The following is an 18,175-nucleotide window of genomic DNA, read 5'->3' as shown; positions in this document are numbered from 1 at the left end:
CATTAACCAGGAAGGAATCTGCAAGATATAGACATTCACATTTAAAAGCGCAGTTCATATATGCAGGTGATTTCTCAACGGTGAAGAGACTTTATAACGTGCAGTTCGTTCAGTGGTGCTTCATATTAACAAATATCGATGAAACTCGTTGGTTCTGATTGGAGGGTACCTAGTGAAGCCGTCTTTAATCAACACAAGTCCGGAGTGTGGAGTCAGAGGTAAGAGACACTGTCCTTCTCTGATAGGTAAGCGACTCGTGAGGATCAGGGGTAGAATAGGTCTTCAGCAACCTATGCTTGCCGTACGAGGCGACAGTGCTTGTCGTAAGAGGAGGAGAGTTCGGGTGGTCAGGCTCGCCAACTTGGTTGATGTATGTTATGGATCGATCCTCATGATATCAATCACTGGTTTGCCTTTTCCAGACTCGATTATTTACAGACCGCAGTCATATAGCTGGAAAATATGCTGAGTGCGGCGTTAAATAACAAACAAACAAACTTATAGGTGAGCGTTCCGAGGCTGAAGTGGTCGTCAAGAAGGAAGATTTCCGGATTAACGTAGCTGCGGTAATCATATCTCTGTCCTGCTCATATAAGAAGGCGAGTTTCTTAGCAAGTAATTCAAGTTTCATTCGTCGTTAGATCACGACGCATGTATTTTGCTGAAGCATATAAAGTGCGATGCAGATTTGGATCTGGGATCTATTTGGAAAACACCTTTGAACAGCCAGTAGCTCTGTGAGTGAGTGAATATGGGTTTTACGCAGCTTTTAGCAATATTCCAACAACATCACGTCGGTGGACGCCAGAAATGGTCTTCAGACATTGTACCCATGTGGGGAATCGAACCCGGGTCTTCGGCGTGATGAGTGAACGCTTCAACCACTAGGCTGCACTACGCCTCCGTAGCTTTTTGAAGCGACACGTCAATATTAACAAGCTTCTTACTCACCTGTGGGTGAGGAACCCATTTGGGATAACTGGTATCAAAACTATGTGGTAGATCGATTTCCAGGACTGTGATTGCCTACTCCATGGTGATGACCTGTCAGGTTATGACGGACTACACATATGTCCCACCTCTTCAACCCTCACTTCGAAGCCGAATAAAATTTAAAATACATCACGCACACTAGATCTAATACACTTCAAAGCAAAATTACTGAAAGGTACACCGCAAATCTCGTAATTTTTGACACATTACTAAATCACCATTTACGGTGGGTTTAGACATCTAAACATAGGATATTTACTCGAAGAATTGAATTTCAAAAGTAGCATATTAGTGATCTGTGGCTCACGTGTTTGAGAATATTCATGGGAAGAGTATCGAAGCACAAATTAAGGAATAATTAAATATATATACATTACAATGATCAGGTAAATTCAACAGAACTCGTAAAAGTTTTCGTTCTGTGTGACGCCATGATAGACTGACGCAAAGTCACTCTCAACGACAACGGTAGTTATCTGTATTTCTGACTAATTCTTTTGGGAAATTGTAAAACATAAAAACAAATAACAGAACGCAGACTGGCAGATTGTTATTGATTACTTACTTGACACATTTGCGTATATATGTCTGTCTGTCATATATGTCTTGTCTGCATGTCTGTCTGTCTTGTCTACATGTCTGTCATATCTGTCTTCTCTGCATGTCTGTTTGTCTTTTCTGTCTTGTCTACATGTCTGTCTGTCATGTTTGTCTTGTCTGCATGTCATGTCTGTCTTGTCTACATGCCCGTCTGTCATGTCTCCATGTCTGTCTGTCATATCTGTCTTGTCTGCATGTCTGTCTGTCTGTGTGGGAAATGTCCATGTGGGGAAATGTAAGTGTGGAGAATTGTCTGTGTGGGGAAATGTCCATGGGGAAAATTGTCTGTGTGGGGAAATGTCCATGTGGGGAATTGTCTGTGTGGGGAAATGTCCATGTGGGGAATTGTCTGTGTGGGGAATTGTCCGTGCGCATATCAGCATGGTTCAGTGTTTATTGTATCACGTTAAGCTGATGGATGAGGAGTGATGTTTTTTCTCGAACCCATTTAATTTTTCACATCATCACCCATTACAGATTTGCTTTTTACATACTGTTGGAGGGATGACTGATGGCTAAATAGACTTGATAAAATTTAACAACAGTTCTTTCAATTAAGTAAAAAACAAACTCAGGGTACTTTCTTTTGCCCATCGGTCGATGTGATCTCAAAATGTTCTGCAGTTCTTTACACATATGATAACTACAATGCCGTGTTCAGCACATACCCGCAAGATGTGTACAAATAATAATAATAATATTAATAATAATAATAATAATAATAATGACGATACCCGCTAGTTATCAGTGAAACAGAAAACTTTCTGTTTGCTGCTCAGGGCCAGTCACTTCCCACGCAAAATTTAAATATGAAATGTAGATTATGTAATGAATGTAATGAGACTGTCCAACACATTGTCAGTGGATGCCCAGCTTTGATACACAAATCGACATGATGGTGTAACTCGATCATTTTATTGCCGTCTTCGCCATGCTTGTGGTTTTGACAGAGGTCCATATATGGTACGACCCGGAATATGTAGAGGGCGTCATGGAAAAGGATAAATACAAAATTCTTTGGAATAGGCCAGTATACAGCCTTAGACGTATCCAGGCCAACAAACCTGATCTTGTCCTTTTTGATAAATGCAATGAAATCATTTATATCATTGAATTTTCTGTCCCCTTTGACACTAATGTGATTGACAAGATTGAGTAAAAACATGGCAAATATGCAGACCTCGCTTTCGAAATGTCACGTACCAAGAACCAGGTTGTCCGACTCTCCATTGTTCTCGGTGCCTTAGGTTTGGTACCTCCCAATCTGTTGACTGACATTGGGAGGGTAGCCGGGTTTGCTACCAGGAATACAGCCCTTATGACAATCTGGGTAATGAGTCTTCACATTCTCCGAAAACGTTTTGGCGGGTTTGTCTAGGCAGCGCTTCCTGGGAGAAGTCCCATTCGCTGTCTGGGCTGCGTGTAGAGGGGGCAAGGGCCCCGAGCTGATGATGAGCCTTACCAGCCTGACTGTGCCAGGATCACCCAAACCCTCTTTGCTGCATTTTATATTTTAATCTGTAAATAAAAATAATAAAATATGTAAAACTAGTTTATTTGTATCCGCTTCAAGTAGCAAGAAACAGGTTGGAAATGTTCATCACTTGCTGAAATCCACCACGCCACCAATTATAGCGAATCCGGTATTCGAACTATGACAAGCGATCCTGACAGCAAAGATCGAAACTGCACAGCGAACTGGAACTCCTTCAGACTTTGGCCCACCCGTACCCCAACTGTTGGAGGACAACTGACGAGCTTACAATGTGCATGAAACTAGCAGGTGTTGTTTACCTGTCAGTATTTATATTCGGGGGAAATTTCAGGGAATTCAATCCGGGAAGTAGTATATAGATTGTAAGGTCTAAAGATAGCTGATAATGTGACACCATGAACCAGGAAGGAATCTGCAAGATATAGACATTCACATTTAAAAGCGCAGTTCATATATGCAGGTGATTTCTCAACGGTGAAGAGACTTTATAACGTGCAGTTCGTTCAGTGGTGCTTCATATTAACAAATATCGATGAAACTCGTTGGTTCTGATTGGAGGGTACCTAGTGAAGCCGTCTTTAATTAACACAAGTCCGGAGTGTGGAATCAGAGGTAAGAGACACTGTCCTTCTCTGATAGGTAACCGACCCGTGAGGATCAGGGGTAGAATAGGTCTTCAGCAACCTATGCTTGCCGTACGAGGCGACAGTGCTTGTCGTAAGAGGAGGAGAGTTCGGGTGGTCAGGCTCGCCAACTTGGTTGATGTATGTCATTGATCGATCCTCATGATATCAATCACTGGTTTGCCTTTTCCAGACTCGATTATTTACAGACCGCAGTCATATAGCTGGAAAATATGCTGAGTGCGGCGTTACATAACAAACAAACAAACAAACGTATAGGTGAGCGTTCCGAGGCTGAAGTGGTCGTCAAGAAGGAAGATTTCCGGATTAACGTAGCTGCGGTAATCATATCTCTGTCCTGCTCATATAAGAAGGCGAGTTTCTTAGCAAGTAATTCAAGTTTCATTCGTCGTTAGATCACGACGCATGTATTTTGCTGAAGCATATAAAGTGCGATGCAGATTTGGATCTGGGATCTATTTGGAAAACACCTTTGAACAGCCAGTAGCTCTGTGAGTGAGTGAATATGGGTTTTACGCAGCTTTTAGCAATATTCCAACAACATCACGTCGGTGGACGCCAGAAATGGTCTTCAGACATTGTACCCATGTGGGGAATCGAACCCGGGTCTTCGGCGTGATGAGTGAACGCTTCAACCACTAGGCTTAACTACGCCTCCGTAGCTTTTTGAAGCGACACGTCAATATTAACAAATTCTTACACACCTGTGGGCGAGGAACCCATTTGAGATAACTGGTATCAAAACTATGTGCGATCGAATTCCAGGACTGTGATTGCCTACTCCATGGTGATGACCTGGCAGATTATGACGGACTACACATATGTTCCACCTCTTCAACCCTCACTTCGAAGCCGAATAAAATTCAAACTACATCACGCACACTAGATCTAATACACTTCAAAGAAAAATTACTGAAAGGTACACCGCAAATCTCGCAATTTTTGACACATTACTAAATCACAATTTACGGTGGGTTTAGAAATCTAAACATGGATATTTACTCGAAGAATTGAATTTCAAAAGAAGCATATTAGTGATCTGTGGCTCACGTGTTTGAGAATATTCATGGGAAGAGTATCGAAGCACAAATTAAGGAATAATTCTTTTATTAAATATATATTTTTATACATTACAAAGATCAGGTAAATTAAACAGAACTCGTAAAAGTTTCCGTCCTGTGTGACGCCATGATAGACTGACGCAAAGTCACTCTCAACGACGACGGTAGTTATCTGTAGTTCTTACAAATTCTCTTGGGAAATTGTAAAACATAAATGACAAATAACAGTACGCAGACTGGCAGATTGTTTCTGATTACTTACGGGGCGGTCGGGTAGCCTAGTGGTTAAAGCGTTCGCTCGTCACGCCGAAGACCCGGGTTCGATTCCCGACATGGGTACAATGTGTGAAGCCCCTTTCTGGTGTCCCCCGCCATGATATTGCTGGAATATTGCTAAAAGCGGCGTAAAACCATACTCACTCACTCACTCCGTTTACTTGACACATTTGTGTATATACGACCCCTCGATCACAATCCTCTGAAATTCCCGCCTTGTGTATGACTCTATATCATCGCGGTATCGGTAAATCTCGTAATCTACATCACCTGTCGACTGTTTACTTATGCAAAACTAAGCACAATATTTCATCGCATGATCGAATACAGGACTCGTTGCGTCATGTCACAGCTATTCGTAAGTATACACATAAACTTTTTTAAGATAGTTTCTGGAATTACCTCCAGCTCCATTCGAAATTGGTTAGAAGATCCAAATGTTTGGACGATGTTCTTTGACCCATGAATATTGATTATGCATTACCACAAACAGGAAGTGATGTAAACCACATAATCCACACTATCACACCACAACATAGCCATACCGCGGTAATATAGAGTTGCCCGCCCTTGAGTCGCCAATGACAGGTTCTTTGTTTACCGAACTCGGTAAAGAAAATCAACATCGATCAATCCTAAATGATGTGTCATAAACGTTGAATAAAGAACAAGGAACATTTTGCGTATGAGATAATTAATGTGTGAGTAAGCTTTCGCCATAAGGATCCACTATGGCCTCAGACCACAATTATATTCCTTCTTTGCTATCTACAGTGACATTACAGCCCAACCTAATTAATATCAATCGTAGGCTGCACTCCTGTACATGTTGCGTGATGACCAACCTGCCACTTGTCACTTAAAGGGGCACTGATCTAACGCAATTCCCCGGACTGGTTGTTGCCTTTGTTATTGTCTTTTCCCCCGTGAGTACCCGGATGATACGCAACGCAACTGAGCGTGACCAGAGACTTGGCTACCGTCTGCAAGGACTGCTAAATATACTTGGAGGCTGGAGGCAATATTTTTTTACGCATTTTTGCATAAACACTGATTGGTTAATCTAAAAAGATTTCGACAAAGGGCGCATGTTAATTAATTTCTTCAGCCTAAACAAACAGACAAAAAGAACGGCGGAGCTCATCGGATGTCGTCATTTGGAAATACCCCAGATGGTTATTGTTTAATACAGTAAAGTACGGTTATAACGAACTCAAAGGGACTATTTATTTTAGTTCGTTTTAACCGTAGTTCGTTATAAGCATATATACAGCATAACTACAGCAAATAGTCGGGACCAAAAAAGTAGTTCGTTATATCCGTCAGTTCGTTATAAGCGTGTTCGTTATAACCGTACTTTACTGTACTAAAAAAAGTATACATGCAGTGAAAGCATTTTCGGATTTCGGATTGCGTCGGTAATAGGATTACTACTCCCTTGTTGTCATCCACGTTTTATGGTATATCCCTACACTTGTGTATTTGTCGTCATTCACTTGATGCTCAGTTAATGAATTTATTACAGGTACAATTAGTGGTAGCACCACTTAGATTACCTGACAAAGGTTCCCATATGACATTTCTTGTGCCTGGGGTAATTATTCAATCTAAATCCAGGTTTGAAGTGAGGTGAAATGTGTGTTATGTAATATGCACGTGGCAGCCCAGCAAGAGATGAATGATCAGTTGATTTACTTTTTTTTTGCGTTAGATCAGTGCCCCTTTAAGTTTTAGCATGCACCGGAAGGAAAATAGGAGAATAAAGCGCCCTCTTTAAATGGGCTGTCCAATTTTTATGGGCGGAGTGACTTGACATAGCTTCAGTGAAAGATAAGATATTATAGTTTGTTGCCAATTTTTTGTTAGCCACAATCTGTGAAGGTATTGATTCCAGCTTCCCATGACTAGACCCCCAAGTGGAAGGCCGCTCTGTGTGTTTCGGCTCGAAACTTCCGGTGCGCAATGTTGACTGTGGTTACTGCGACAGCTAGCAGGTGGATCCAGGCCGATGCTTTGGTCTGATGAGGCCAATAGCGTACCATGCTACCGGTAGTAATGTCATACGAATATAAACATTGTTGAACATATTTGGTAATTTCTTTGAGGTGAAAATAATTAACACGGCATCTAGCGGGTTCTTTGATCTTATCTAGTTTGCATTATCATCGTCGCCTTCATAATCCACAGATATAGTGGAAACCATTTCGTGTAGGGTCACACTATTTATGAGTAGTAAGCAGTCAGAAGTTAGTCTTTATACGCGTATGTCATGGATTCCATGACGGACACATCATGAGAGTCGGATGATTCCGGAAGTAGAATTAACGAACCCAGAAGATTCAACGAACCTGTGGCATGTTATGGTTTATGTATAATTTCTCTATACTCTAGGCGGGGCGGTCGGGTAGCCTAGTGGTTAAAGCGTTGGCTCGTTACGCCGAAGACCCGGGTTCGATTCCCGACATGGGTACAATGTGTGAAGCCCATTCTGGTGTCCCCCGCCGTGATATTGCTGGAATATTGCTAAAAGCGGCGTAAAACCATACTCACTCACTCACTATACTCTAGGCTAATGACCTATAGGTGCGTCAGTTTTACTTGTGATTTAAACTGCACGTTCGGAAAGACAACTAAATTTCTGGCCACAATTAACTGCAACAACAATAGCGTGACGTTATCAAAATGGTGTCAATCAAGTGTGTCTATCAAGGCATTTCATGTTTCATGTATTACCCCTGAAGATCCGGGCTAGACCTGGTCTTTGGCAACCAATATTTGTCGTAAGAAGCGATCGGGCGGTTGATGCATATCATCGTATCCCAATTGCGTGGATCGATGCTCATGATGTCAGTCACTAGATTGTCAGGTCCAGACACAATTATTTACAGACCGCCGTCATTTAGTTGGAATATTACCGAGTGCGGCGTTAAAAAACAAACAAACAAACTTGTTTGTTCTTATTTCGTTTTCAGTTTGGCGTTATTGGCATTTAATGGTGAACTCCTTTTGGTCAATAACTTATTTGTTCTTATTTCGTTTTCAGTTTGGCGTTATTGGCATTTAATGGTGAACTCCTTTTGGTCAATAACTTTTTTGTTCTTATTTCGTTTTCAGTTTGGCGTTATTGGCATTTAATGGTGAACTCCTTTTGGTCAATAACTTGATGCTTCATCGACCTGGACTATCCGTACAATTCTTTAAGCTTAAAACACGTCAGGTGTCTCAGGAACTAGTTTAATTTTTAAGTCACTTACAAAAGAGACGTCACCATTTTGACAAGGCACCGGAAGACATATATCGGACCATCACTGGAACTTTGACTTGACCTTGCACGGGGCCTTGCGCGTGTCCCAAGCTGAAGCGTTTTAAAAGCATGGCTGAGGGCACCGTATATCAGCAAAATGACCAGTTGTGTAAGGAGATCAAGGACAAATTTCACGAACAGCTCAAGACAAACACACAGTACCTGTCCCAACTGAAGGAACGACACATAATGAGATATGGGGCGGCGGTTCCAGTTAAAGCTACCCTCTCCAAGATTTCTAAGATGCCAAAAATGGTTGAAGATATCGTCAAAGAACTCCACCAGACAAATAAAGAAATTTCCGACCTTATGGGGAAACTTCCTGTTGAAGAGACAGCATCTGTGGAACTCAGAGATTCAGGTAAACTCGATGTTTGTTTGTTGTTTGACGCCGCACTCAGCAATATTCCAGCTATATGACGGCGGTCTGTAAATAATCAAGTCTGGACCAGACAATCCAGTGATTGAAATCATGAGCATCGACCCACGCAATTGGGATACAATGACATGCATCAACCAAGTCAGCGAGCCTGACCACCCGATCCCGTTAGTCGCCTCTTACGACAAGTAGTGAATTAACTGTGCGTACGTGCGTGCGTGCGTGCGTGCGTGCGTGCGTGTGATGTATGTTTCTCTCACTCAATTCTGTGTTTCTTAGTGCGTACTTCTAACACCGTTCGTATCGCAATGAGACTCACTAATATAACTAATTTGTACATATTTTCTATTTCTTTACAGCATATTCAGGCAGTAGCGGTATACCTAGCTGGCAGGGCAGTCCAGGTTCGTTGTCAATATTGACATTATTATTGAATCATTTAATATCCTCAGCCTATTTTTCGGACACAGCTTCAAAACATATTTTTTCAATGAAAGGATGATTTGTATATTTCTTTTTCAGGACACATTTTTTTAAAAACCTGAGGCACAATTATTTTTTTCTAAAATACCAGCCCCGAGTTCGATGCCCACAAGCGAGACGAAACATGTATGCATATCAGGGGAAGGGATATATTACTAAATAGGAAATGTTATAGTTAACTCAACTCGAAGTAATACAAATATTTTGTTCAGTAAGAATAAATATATTTGTTCAGAACATTTGATACCATTAATGTCATAAATATTCAAGACAAACAGGTTGATCACAACTGAGATTGGTTAAAGTCGCATTTCAAGCCACTGGGAGAGAAACAGTTCACTTTTATAAGTTTTTGGACTATTAAGCTCGACTTCAGCTGAGGTATACAATGTGCTGACTGGATGTATGTTATGTTGACAGATGAAGGCTTGATTGAGGCTGTGCAAGAGGAGGCCAATGGAGATGTAAGTATACTTCACACTTCACACACAGACCCCACCCCAATACACTTCCCACAAACACTGCCCCCCACCCCCCACCCCACCCCCCACCCCACCCCCACCCCCTCGTCGTAACAAGAACACAACAGTCCAAAGTGCAATGTAAGAACATATGTAATGTGTAATATGCAGTGTAACGCACATAAGACTGCTTATGTATTTTTTGACAATCCTGCTGTGCAATGGATAATAACACGTGATACGGCAGGGCTTTTGAGTACGTCACGTAAACCGCGATTGCATTCACCTCGTGTTTATACCTTCGATGGAGATAACAATAACGATGACATTGTTATTTATTGACATGACTTTAAATCACGTGCATGGTTTATTGTGTACTGTGGACAACATACAGACCTGTTCTTACCAACCTCAACAGACGTTAAAAGATGGTACTTGCTGTTACCCTGTTTGGCGCTCGGCATAAAGGGGTCCCAAAAAGACTAGTCGGCACGGAGTCAGTATCCTGAGTCTGAGTGGGTTATTCATGTCTGTGTGGGTTATTCACCTCGCCTCGCCTCGTGGGCCTATGACGGCTCCGTGTGTAAGGCTGGGTTGCGAGCGAATCGGGGAGGCAGGTAGATTAACAGAGGTTCATATAACGATCACTCTCTTGGGTCTGACTATAAGGTGGGGTGAAATGAGGACCACCACCCCCCACCCCCCCCCCCACCCCCCACCCCCCCACCACCCCGCCCTGAAAACCAAACCAAATGTCGTATGTCGTCGACAATCCCCAACCCAAACCATCCCCAACCCACCACTGACAGAAGTTTTATAGTGCCCGCCCACTGACTACGATATCATGCCGTAGTTTAACATGGATACCCAGCTCAGATACTTTATACTGACTCATTCATTGTTCTGTCCCCTTAATGCCGAGCGCCAGGTAGGATAATTAAAGCACGCTCTTTTAACGTCTTTTAGTATGACATGGCAGGAGATCGAACCCCCGACCTTTCGCTCTCGGGGCAGACGCTGTATCCACTAGACCACGAAGGCGGTCTGACTATATGCATGATAACTCACTGTTACAGGCTGGGTACGTGCCGATGCGACCTGAGAGTGTATGCTTTGTGGAACGGCAAGGAGCAGCCTCCCAAACCCCACGACGGGATAGGGGCACACGACAGGCCGTGGAAGACCCAGATGTCGCGGAGGAAAAACCCTCTACCTAGACCGGCGTCTCACTGTCAGATCGGTTAGATACCAACAATAGTGCACGTGAATGCTTGTTTGAATTACAGCTGTGTATATTCTCAAACCGCAGGGATGTTACATCATTCTGCATGACGTGAGGAATGACGTGACATGATATGTCTGTCAGTGCGGTTCAGCTATGTTTTATCACCATACAGGTGTGTTATATAAAGTTTTATATCCCAGATGCTAAATTCATCATGATTTTCAGTGCTAATTTGCCTTACATGGATTTTGTTTCGATGGATAATCGAGACTGGTTATTCTCTGGCGTTGTCGTTATAAATTACAATACATCATAACTTCGTCCATTTAGTTCAAGTATAGATTTTATTAGTTAATCATCAAGCCATGCAACAAAATCACCGTTTTCAATATTGTTTTCACTGACTGTTGCTTCTGACAGTGGGTGCACACTAATCTGACACTGTGTGAGTGAGAGAATGAGAATTATTTTACGCCGCTCGTATTGCCAAAGACAACATACCGGACGTTTTGCAGATGTCTACGTGTCAAAGTCAGACCTTGAAGGTGATAGGCAAATGTGACATGACGTAATTATAGAATAACCCACAGGGTATGAATGCTTATGGAAAAAATGTCACGAGTCAAATTAATTCTTAAAGTTCCGAGTTTTAGCAAAAGAGCCCTCCCCCTCTTCACTGTCTCCGACTCTCTGCCTCAGCACAGGATTTCCCTCTCTCATAAATTTTCTAGCAAAACTAGAATCTGCTTAACTGAACAACTTTCCTCGTCTCCATTTCCTCGTGGATACTGATCATAATCATGTTTATATGTGAATCATACTCTGGATATGATGCACATTTATGTAAATTATCAATACTCACAATAGTTAAGGAAGAGCATATTTAAAATGTGAGCGTCGTTCAATACCGGAAAAGGCCGAATACACCCGAGAGTACCAACTGCAGCCAAGTGAACATCAAAACAGAGACCATGTACCGGTATATGACCTCTGATAAAACAATGTGCAATCAAGGTGATGTGTTCGACTAATTATTGTAATTGTATTATTGTTGTCGTGTGGTATGAACGAGATTTGGAAGAGATAGCATGTGACATGTGATAACCCAACTGTTACAAACGGTTTAACCTCGGTTTGCCGGCACCCTGAATGTTATGATAAGCGATTAAATGTGCCGGCAATTTAGATGTTTATCTAAAGGATAGGAAAGAGGACCGCAATGTGGGTAGCGGTATTGAGAGGGAAAATCAGGGCTCAAGTCACCAACAGAATATGCTGATTCTGTGGCAAGATTTATTGGTTTGTGAGTTAAAATGTATGTGAAGTGTAAATAATTAATTTAATTTCTGACTTTAAGTTTATATATTTTGTATGTATGAACACATGTATGATTTACAATGTATGCTGTATGTACATGAGAAATAAAATAACGAAAGTCATGTTGTCCCCCCCCTCAGTATAAAGTCTCCCCCCTGATTATTCGGTTTGTTGCAATGTCTTTTAGTAAAGACAAACCGAGCAAACGAGGTGTCCCCGTTACAAACACCCATTGTAATTATGCCACAGAGTGGTATATGTTTAATGGGGAAAGTCTTTGTAGAGGAAAGTCTAAAGCGACACAGGCCGCAGATGTTTACATGTATGGTGAAGCACCGACATGTTCCTGACAGATAAAAAATAAATTTAAACAAATCGGGGCAAATTTGGGGTTCGCACGTAAAAACCTTACTAACACGTGGTCATTAGGGCGCGATGTAATGTGGTGCCTAGCCTGTCTCACAGTCCCTTAAGCATATTATTTTTCCGTCCGCCCATCCCATTCTGTAATGCAAAAGCCCTAAATGAAACAAGTATAGATATTCCTCATGTTCTGAATTACCCATCTCACTGGGGCTCCTTTTCAATTTGAAGTGAATTATTTGTTTCTATGAGACTGAGTGTTAGTCTATCCCCTACCTAATGAACACAGTTACCCCTGCCTTAATGCGATGGATAGCGAAAAAGATTCGCGCAATTATATCAATAAAAATATACGGTTGATTTAAGGCACATTTAAGTGTTATGATTTAAATATAACTGTTATATTTCGAAATTGTGAATTCTGTAAAATCTTATTTTATGCCCGAAAACGTTACTAGATATTTAGTGTGAGCAGTATTAAATATAGCCATGTTGATCTTCATACCAATGTGTCTCAGTATGTTTAATAAACAGTCCATATGGGCATTATTGTGATTCTTTTATGTTGTGTTTTTTTTGTTTACATGGAGTACACATAGTCTGACCCTACGTGGGGGACAAGAACGTCCAACGAACGAGTACGCTGCTCGGCAAAAGATGGTGGCTAAAGTGAAACAAACAAGACATGGTTATTAGATGGTGCGTTTGATACGGGTATCATAGTTGTATTTTGGGCCTTAGTTTGTAGTATTCCGGCGACCGTTAACCTAGTAACGTTTGTCATTTTGGGATCAAATTTAATTTAAAACTGTATACTTTCTTTTGCCGGGCAGTTTATATCCTTTTATCCTGTTATTAAACCGATGCAAAATACATGTTCAGTATTTTCTGGGGAAAGTGCCCCCTCACATTCAACCCCCCCCCCCCCCCCCCCCCCCCCCCCCCCCCGGAATATCAAACGGTCCGTCACTGCATGCACTAACTCACTTCAAAGAACAAGGCAGGATGTTTTAATATCCGTCCGGTGTTCATAATGTAAATATTAAAATACCATCTGGCAATATCCTTTAAAAACAAACAGTAATATTTTTGATGTGGCATCTTTAGATAACAGTTTGTATTGTGATAATATGTGATAATTTTCCAAATTTCGAAATACAATAGTGTTACGTCATCTCATTGTCGCAAACCTACTTTCAACATTATTATATTTTGGAAAACAAAACCTTCGCACATAACTCAAGGAAGAGAGAGTGCACAGTGCGACTTAATGATATAAGAAATAATTTCCTCGATATGGTAATGTGAATCGATCGTACGATATAACTACATATCACGTGATCTCTGTTGATTTAGCTATCTTTTGTAATAGCTGTTGCTATTATAGTACAGTACAGTTGCTCAGCTGATCAGCTTGCATATTTGTTCTGATTTATTAATCAGTGATCATTGTCAGTGTCAGTTGGGGTCGTGATCTTTAAGAGTGCCTATCTTTAGTCAGGAATCAGCTGATAATAATAAACTGTGAACCTTCTACGATCTACGATGTTTTCCGTTATTGCTTTATTCTTTATTAATGACACGCACAGCTCCATGACACATTACAGGGTCAGTGGGGAGTATGGGTGTGTACACATTACCGGGTATAAAGAAGTAGCAACAGTCTGTCAATGGGGAGTACGGGTGTGTATACAGTACCGGGTATAAAGAAGATGTAATGTGTGTCTGAAGCAACGGTCATTCTACAGGAGGTACGGGTGTGTATACAGTACCGGGTATAAAGAAGTAGCAACGGTCTGTCTACAGGAGGTACTGGTGTGTATACAGTACCGGGTATAAAGAAGTAGCAACGGTCTGTCTACAGGAGGTACTGGTGTGTATACAGTACCGGGTATAAAGAAGTAGCAACGGTCTGTCAATGGGGAGTACGGGTGTGTATACAGTACCGGGTATAAAGAAGTAGCAACAGTCTGTCAATGGGGAGTACGGGTGTGTATACAGTACCGGGTATAAAGAAGATTTATTGTGTGTCTGAAGCAACGGTCATTCTACAGGAGGTACGGGTGTGTATACAGTACCGGGTATAAAGAAGAAGAAACGGTCAGTCTACAGGAGGTACGGGTGTGTATACAGTACCGGGTATAAAGAAGTAGCAACGGTCAGTCTACAGCAGGGACGGATGTGTATACAGTACCGGGTATAAAGAAGTAGCGACGGTCATTCTATAGGAGGTACGGGTGTGTATACAGTACCGGGTATAAAGAAGTAGCAACAGTCTGTCTACAGGAGGTACGGGTGTGTATACAGTACCGGGTATAAAGAAGTAGCAACGGTCTGTCTACAGGAGGTACGGGTGTGTATACAGTACCGGGTATAAAGAAGTAGCAACGGTCTGTCACCAGCAGGTACGGGTGTGTATACAGTGCCGGGTATAAAGAAGTAGCAACGGTCTGTCTACAGGAGGTACGGGTGTGTATACAGTACCGGGTATAAAGAAGTAGCAACGGTCAGTCTACAGGAGGTACGGGTGTGTATACAGTACCGGGTATAAAGAAGTAGCAACGGTCTGTCTACAGGAGGTACGGGTGTGTATACAGTGACGGGTATAAAGAAGTAGCAACGGTCAGTCTATGGGGAGTACGGGTGTGTATACAGTACCGGGTATAAAGAAGTAGCAACGGTCTGTCTATGGGGAGTACGGGTGTGTATACAGTACCGGGTATAAAGAAGTAGCAACGGTCATTCTACAGGAGGTACGGGTGTGTATACAGTACCGGGTATAAAGAAGTAGCAACGGTCTGTCTACAAGAGGTACGGGTGTGTATACAGTACCGGGTATAAAGAAGTAGCAACGGTCAGTCTACAGGAGGTACGGGTGTGTATACAGTGACGGGTATAAAGAAGTAGCAACGGTCTGTCTACAGGAGGTACGGGTGTGTATACAGTACCGGGTATAAAGAAGTAGCAACGGTCTGTCTACAGGAGGTACTGGTGTGTATACAGTGACGGGTATAAAGAAGTAGCAACGGTCAGTCTACAGGAGGTACTGGTGTGTATACAGTACCGGGTATAAAAGAAGTAGCAACGGTCTGTCTACAGGAGGTACTGGTGTGTATACAGTGACGGGTATAAAGAAGTAGCAACGGTCAGTCTACAGGAGGTACGGGTGTGTATACAGTACCGGGTATAAAGAAGTAGCAACGGTCTGTCTACAGGAGGTACGGGTGTGTATACAGTGACGGGTATAAAGAAGTAGCAACGGTCTGTCTACAGGAGGTACGGGTGTGTATACAGTGCCGGGTATAAAGAAGTAGCAACGGTCTGTCTACAGGAGGTACGGGTGTGTATACAGTGACGGGTATAAAGAAGTAACAACGGTCTGTCTACAGGAGGTACGGGTGTGTATACAGTGCCGGGTATAAAGAAGTAGCAACGGTCTGTCTACAGGAGGTACGGGTGTGTATACAGTACCGGGTATAAAGAAGTAGCAACGGTCAGTCTACAGGAGGTACGGGTGTGTATACAGTACCGGGTATAAAGAAGTAGCAACGGTCTGTCTACAGGAGGTACTGGTGTGTATACAGTACCGGGTATAAAGAAGTAGCAACGGTCAGTCTACAGCAGGTACGGGTGTGTATACAGTACCGGGTATAAAGAAGTAGCAACGGTCAGTCTACAGGAGGTACGGGTGTGTATACAGTACCGGGTATAAAGAAGTAGCAACGGTCAATCTACAGCAGGTACGGGTGTGTATACAGTACCGGGTATAAAGAAGTAGCAACGGTCTGTCTACACGAGGTACGGGTGTGTATACAGTACCGGGTATAAAGATGAAGCAACGGTCAGTCTACAGGAGGTACTGGTGTATATACAGGGAGTGACTGTCTGAAAGTGCATGTCCCCTTGTCGACTGCCATAATGGGATGTGAAAATTGTGAAAACATACACTTTGATTTCCGAAATTAGTCGAATGTGAAATTTACCACTAGTGAATGTTATTTTACGCAGCAGCATCAATATTTCAACAAAATCAAGACCGCCAGTAAACAATCAAGATTGAACAAAACATCTGCCTTTTTACGAAGAAGAGTGAGTGGGTAGGGTTTTACGCCGCTTTTAGCAATATTCCAGCAATATCACACATTGTACCCATGTCGGGAATGGAACACGGGTCTTCGGCGTGACGAGCGAACGCTTTAACCACTAGGCAACCCGGCCGCCCCTTACGAAGACGAGGTACGCGGATAAGCTAAATAAAAGAAGACGCATTCTTTCAACCGTTAAGTCTTTATACAAAGAAGGAAGTTCAAACAAATATACGACGCAGTTGTCGAAACCTTTATGTTGTTTCAAGCATCTTTTTAAAAATCATTCATCACGTCGATGATGCAGTTTGGCTGGAATTTTTGAAAATTGATACGCAGTATACGAGGTGGGCGTCGCATTTTGGATGATCACATCTTGTATGTATGCATTTTTACAATACACGTTTGGTTAGCTTCAAAATGTGTGTGTGCATCCCACCACAACCATTTAGGCACAGAATAAGTGAGTGAAGGATATTTTACGCCGCAACACTATTCCAACAATACCAGGGCGACCTGTAAACAATCAAGTCTTGGACAGCGTACTAGAGGTTAATTGCATGAGCAACTACGTTTACCTACACTCACGGGGTACGATGTCCCACACGCAGTCAGATCGGTTCTCACGGCATTCATCCGATATTGGGATCTATTCTGCCCGGAATCAACACTGGGTTTAAAGTAATAGAAGTAAAACCTTAAATTCAAGAATAAAAACTATTTATACGTCGAATGAAGAAATATATGCGTTTTTATCTCGGCAGTCTGAAGAGTGTTTGTTCACAGGCCTGGCCGAGAGTGTGAACAAGTAACGTCATGCTGTACAGCTGTGCATCGTAGGCCATGATGGTTTGGCCTTTTTCTAACGGTAACCGGTTAAAATGCTAAACAAACTCAGCAACCACTCGATGCTTTTTTATTTGTTTGTTTATTTGTTGTTCAACAACACTATCAACAATAAAAATTCGAATCTGGACCAGAGCATCCAGTGATTAATTTCTTGAGCATCGATCCACGCAAGTCAGCGTGCCTAACCACCCGATCCCGTTAGTCGCCTGTTACACCAAGTATAGGCTGCCGAAGACCAATTCTAACCCGAATCTTTGCGATGCGAGCCTCTTTTAAGTCGCATTAACGACACATATTCACTTTTGGGTACCGGGGCCTATGTACCTCTCTACAAGGTTTCTACAGGAGATATTTTTGTATGAAACATCATCATCATCATCATCATCATCATCATCATCCGTAGAGGATTACTGGGGACACTGCCCCCACGCCCTACCTCAACCCCTACAAACAACAATCTTAAAATTAGTTTTATTCTCTCAATATGGTCCAAGGTTAGTTAGATCGCTTCCGCGTTACGCTCTAGGGACGTGGCATTAAAAATAGGCCGGCAAAATAGGTCGTTGGCGTGTTGTTGGTTGCGGAAATGTTTAACACGGCCTGCAAATAATCACGTAGTCTCTCTTTATTAGGAAGAATC

At 42.3% G+C, this 18,175-nt stretch overlaps 1 protein-coding gene across 4 annotated transcripts; it reads left to right on the top strand.

Annotated features, from left to right (window-relative positions):
- LOC124151232 lies at nt 1–13,159 on the top strand. Of its 4 annotated transcripts, none has more exons than XM_048392640.1 (6): nt 1–218; nt 3,647–3,700; nt 8,184–8,734; nt 9,112–9,156; nt 9,656–9,699; nt 10,773–13,159. In XM_048392640.1, exons 3-6 carry the CDS (start codon nt 8,443–8,445, stop codon nt 10,911–10,913), a joined length of 522 nt encoding a protein of 173 aa, XP_048248597.1. In that variant the 5' UTR covers nt 1–218; nt 3,647–3,700; nt 8,184–8,442; the 3' UTR covers nt 10,914–13,159. The 4 variants fall into 4 exon arrangements, 3 of the variants coding, with proteins under 3 accessions (XP_048248597.1, XP_048248598.1, XP_048248596.1); XR_006863342.2 differs by lacking the exon at nt 1–218 and having other exon boundaries at nt 3,166–3,700; nt 10,773–10,984; nt 11,094–13,159; XM_048392639.1 differs by lacking the exon at nt 1–218 and adding an exon at nt 6,964–7,118 and having other exon boundaries at nt 3,166–3,700.
- Nucleotides 13,160–18,175: the final 5,016 nt, after the last annotated feature.

Source organism: Haliotis rufescens, unplaced genomic scaffold (assembly GCF_023055435.1).
Source record: "Haliotis rufescens isolate VD_foot unplaced genomic scaffold, xgHalRufe1.0.p SCAF_11, whole genome shotgun sequence".
NCBI classification, from domain to species: Eukaryota; Metazoa; Mollusca; class Gastropoda; order Lepetellida; family Haliotidae; genus Haliotis; species Haliotis rufescens.
Note: the sequence above shows the minus strand (reverse complement) of the source record. Positions and strands in the feature narration are given on the sequence as shown.

What these genes read in the sequence shown, in the direction of transcription:
- LOC124151232 (XM_048392641.1), top strand. Translation starts at nt 8,443, where the DNA reads ATGGCTGAGGGCACCGTATATCAGCAAAATGACCAGTTGTGTAAGGAG. An exon ending in TGTGGAACTCAGAGATTCAG is followed by an intron (nt 8,735 to 9,111) that starts GTAAACTCGATG and finishes ATTTCTTTACAG; the next exon opens with CATATTCAGGCAGTAGCGGT. An exon ending in TAGCTGGCAGGGCAGTCCAG is followed by an intron (nt 9,157 to 9,655) that starts GTTCGTTGTCAA and finishes TTATGTTGACAG; the next exon opens with ATGAAGGCTTGATTGAGGCT.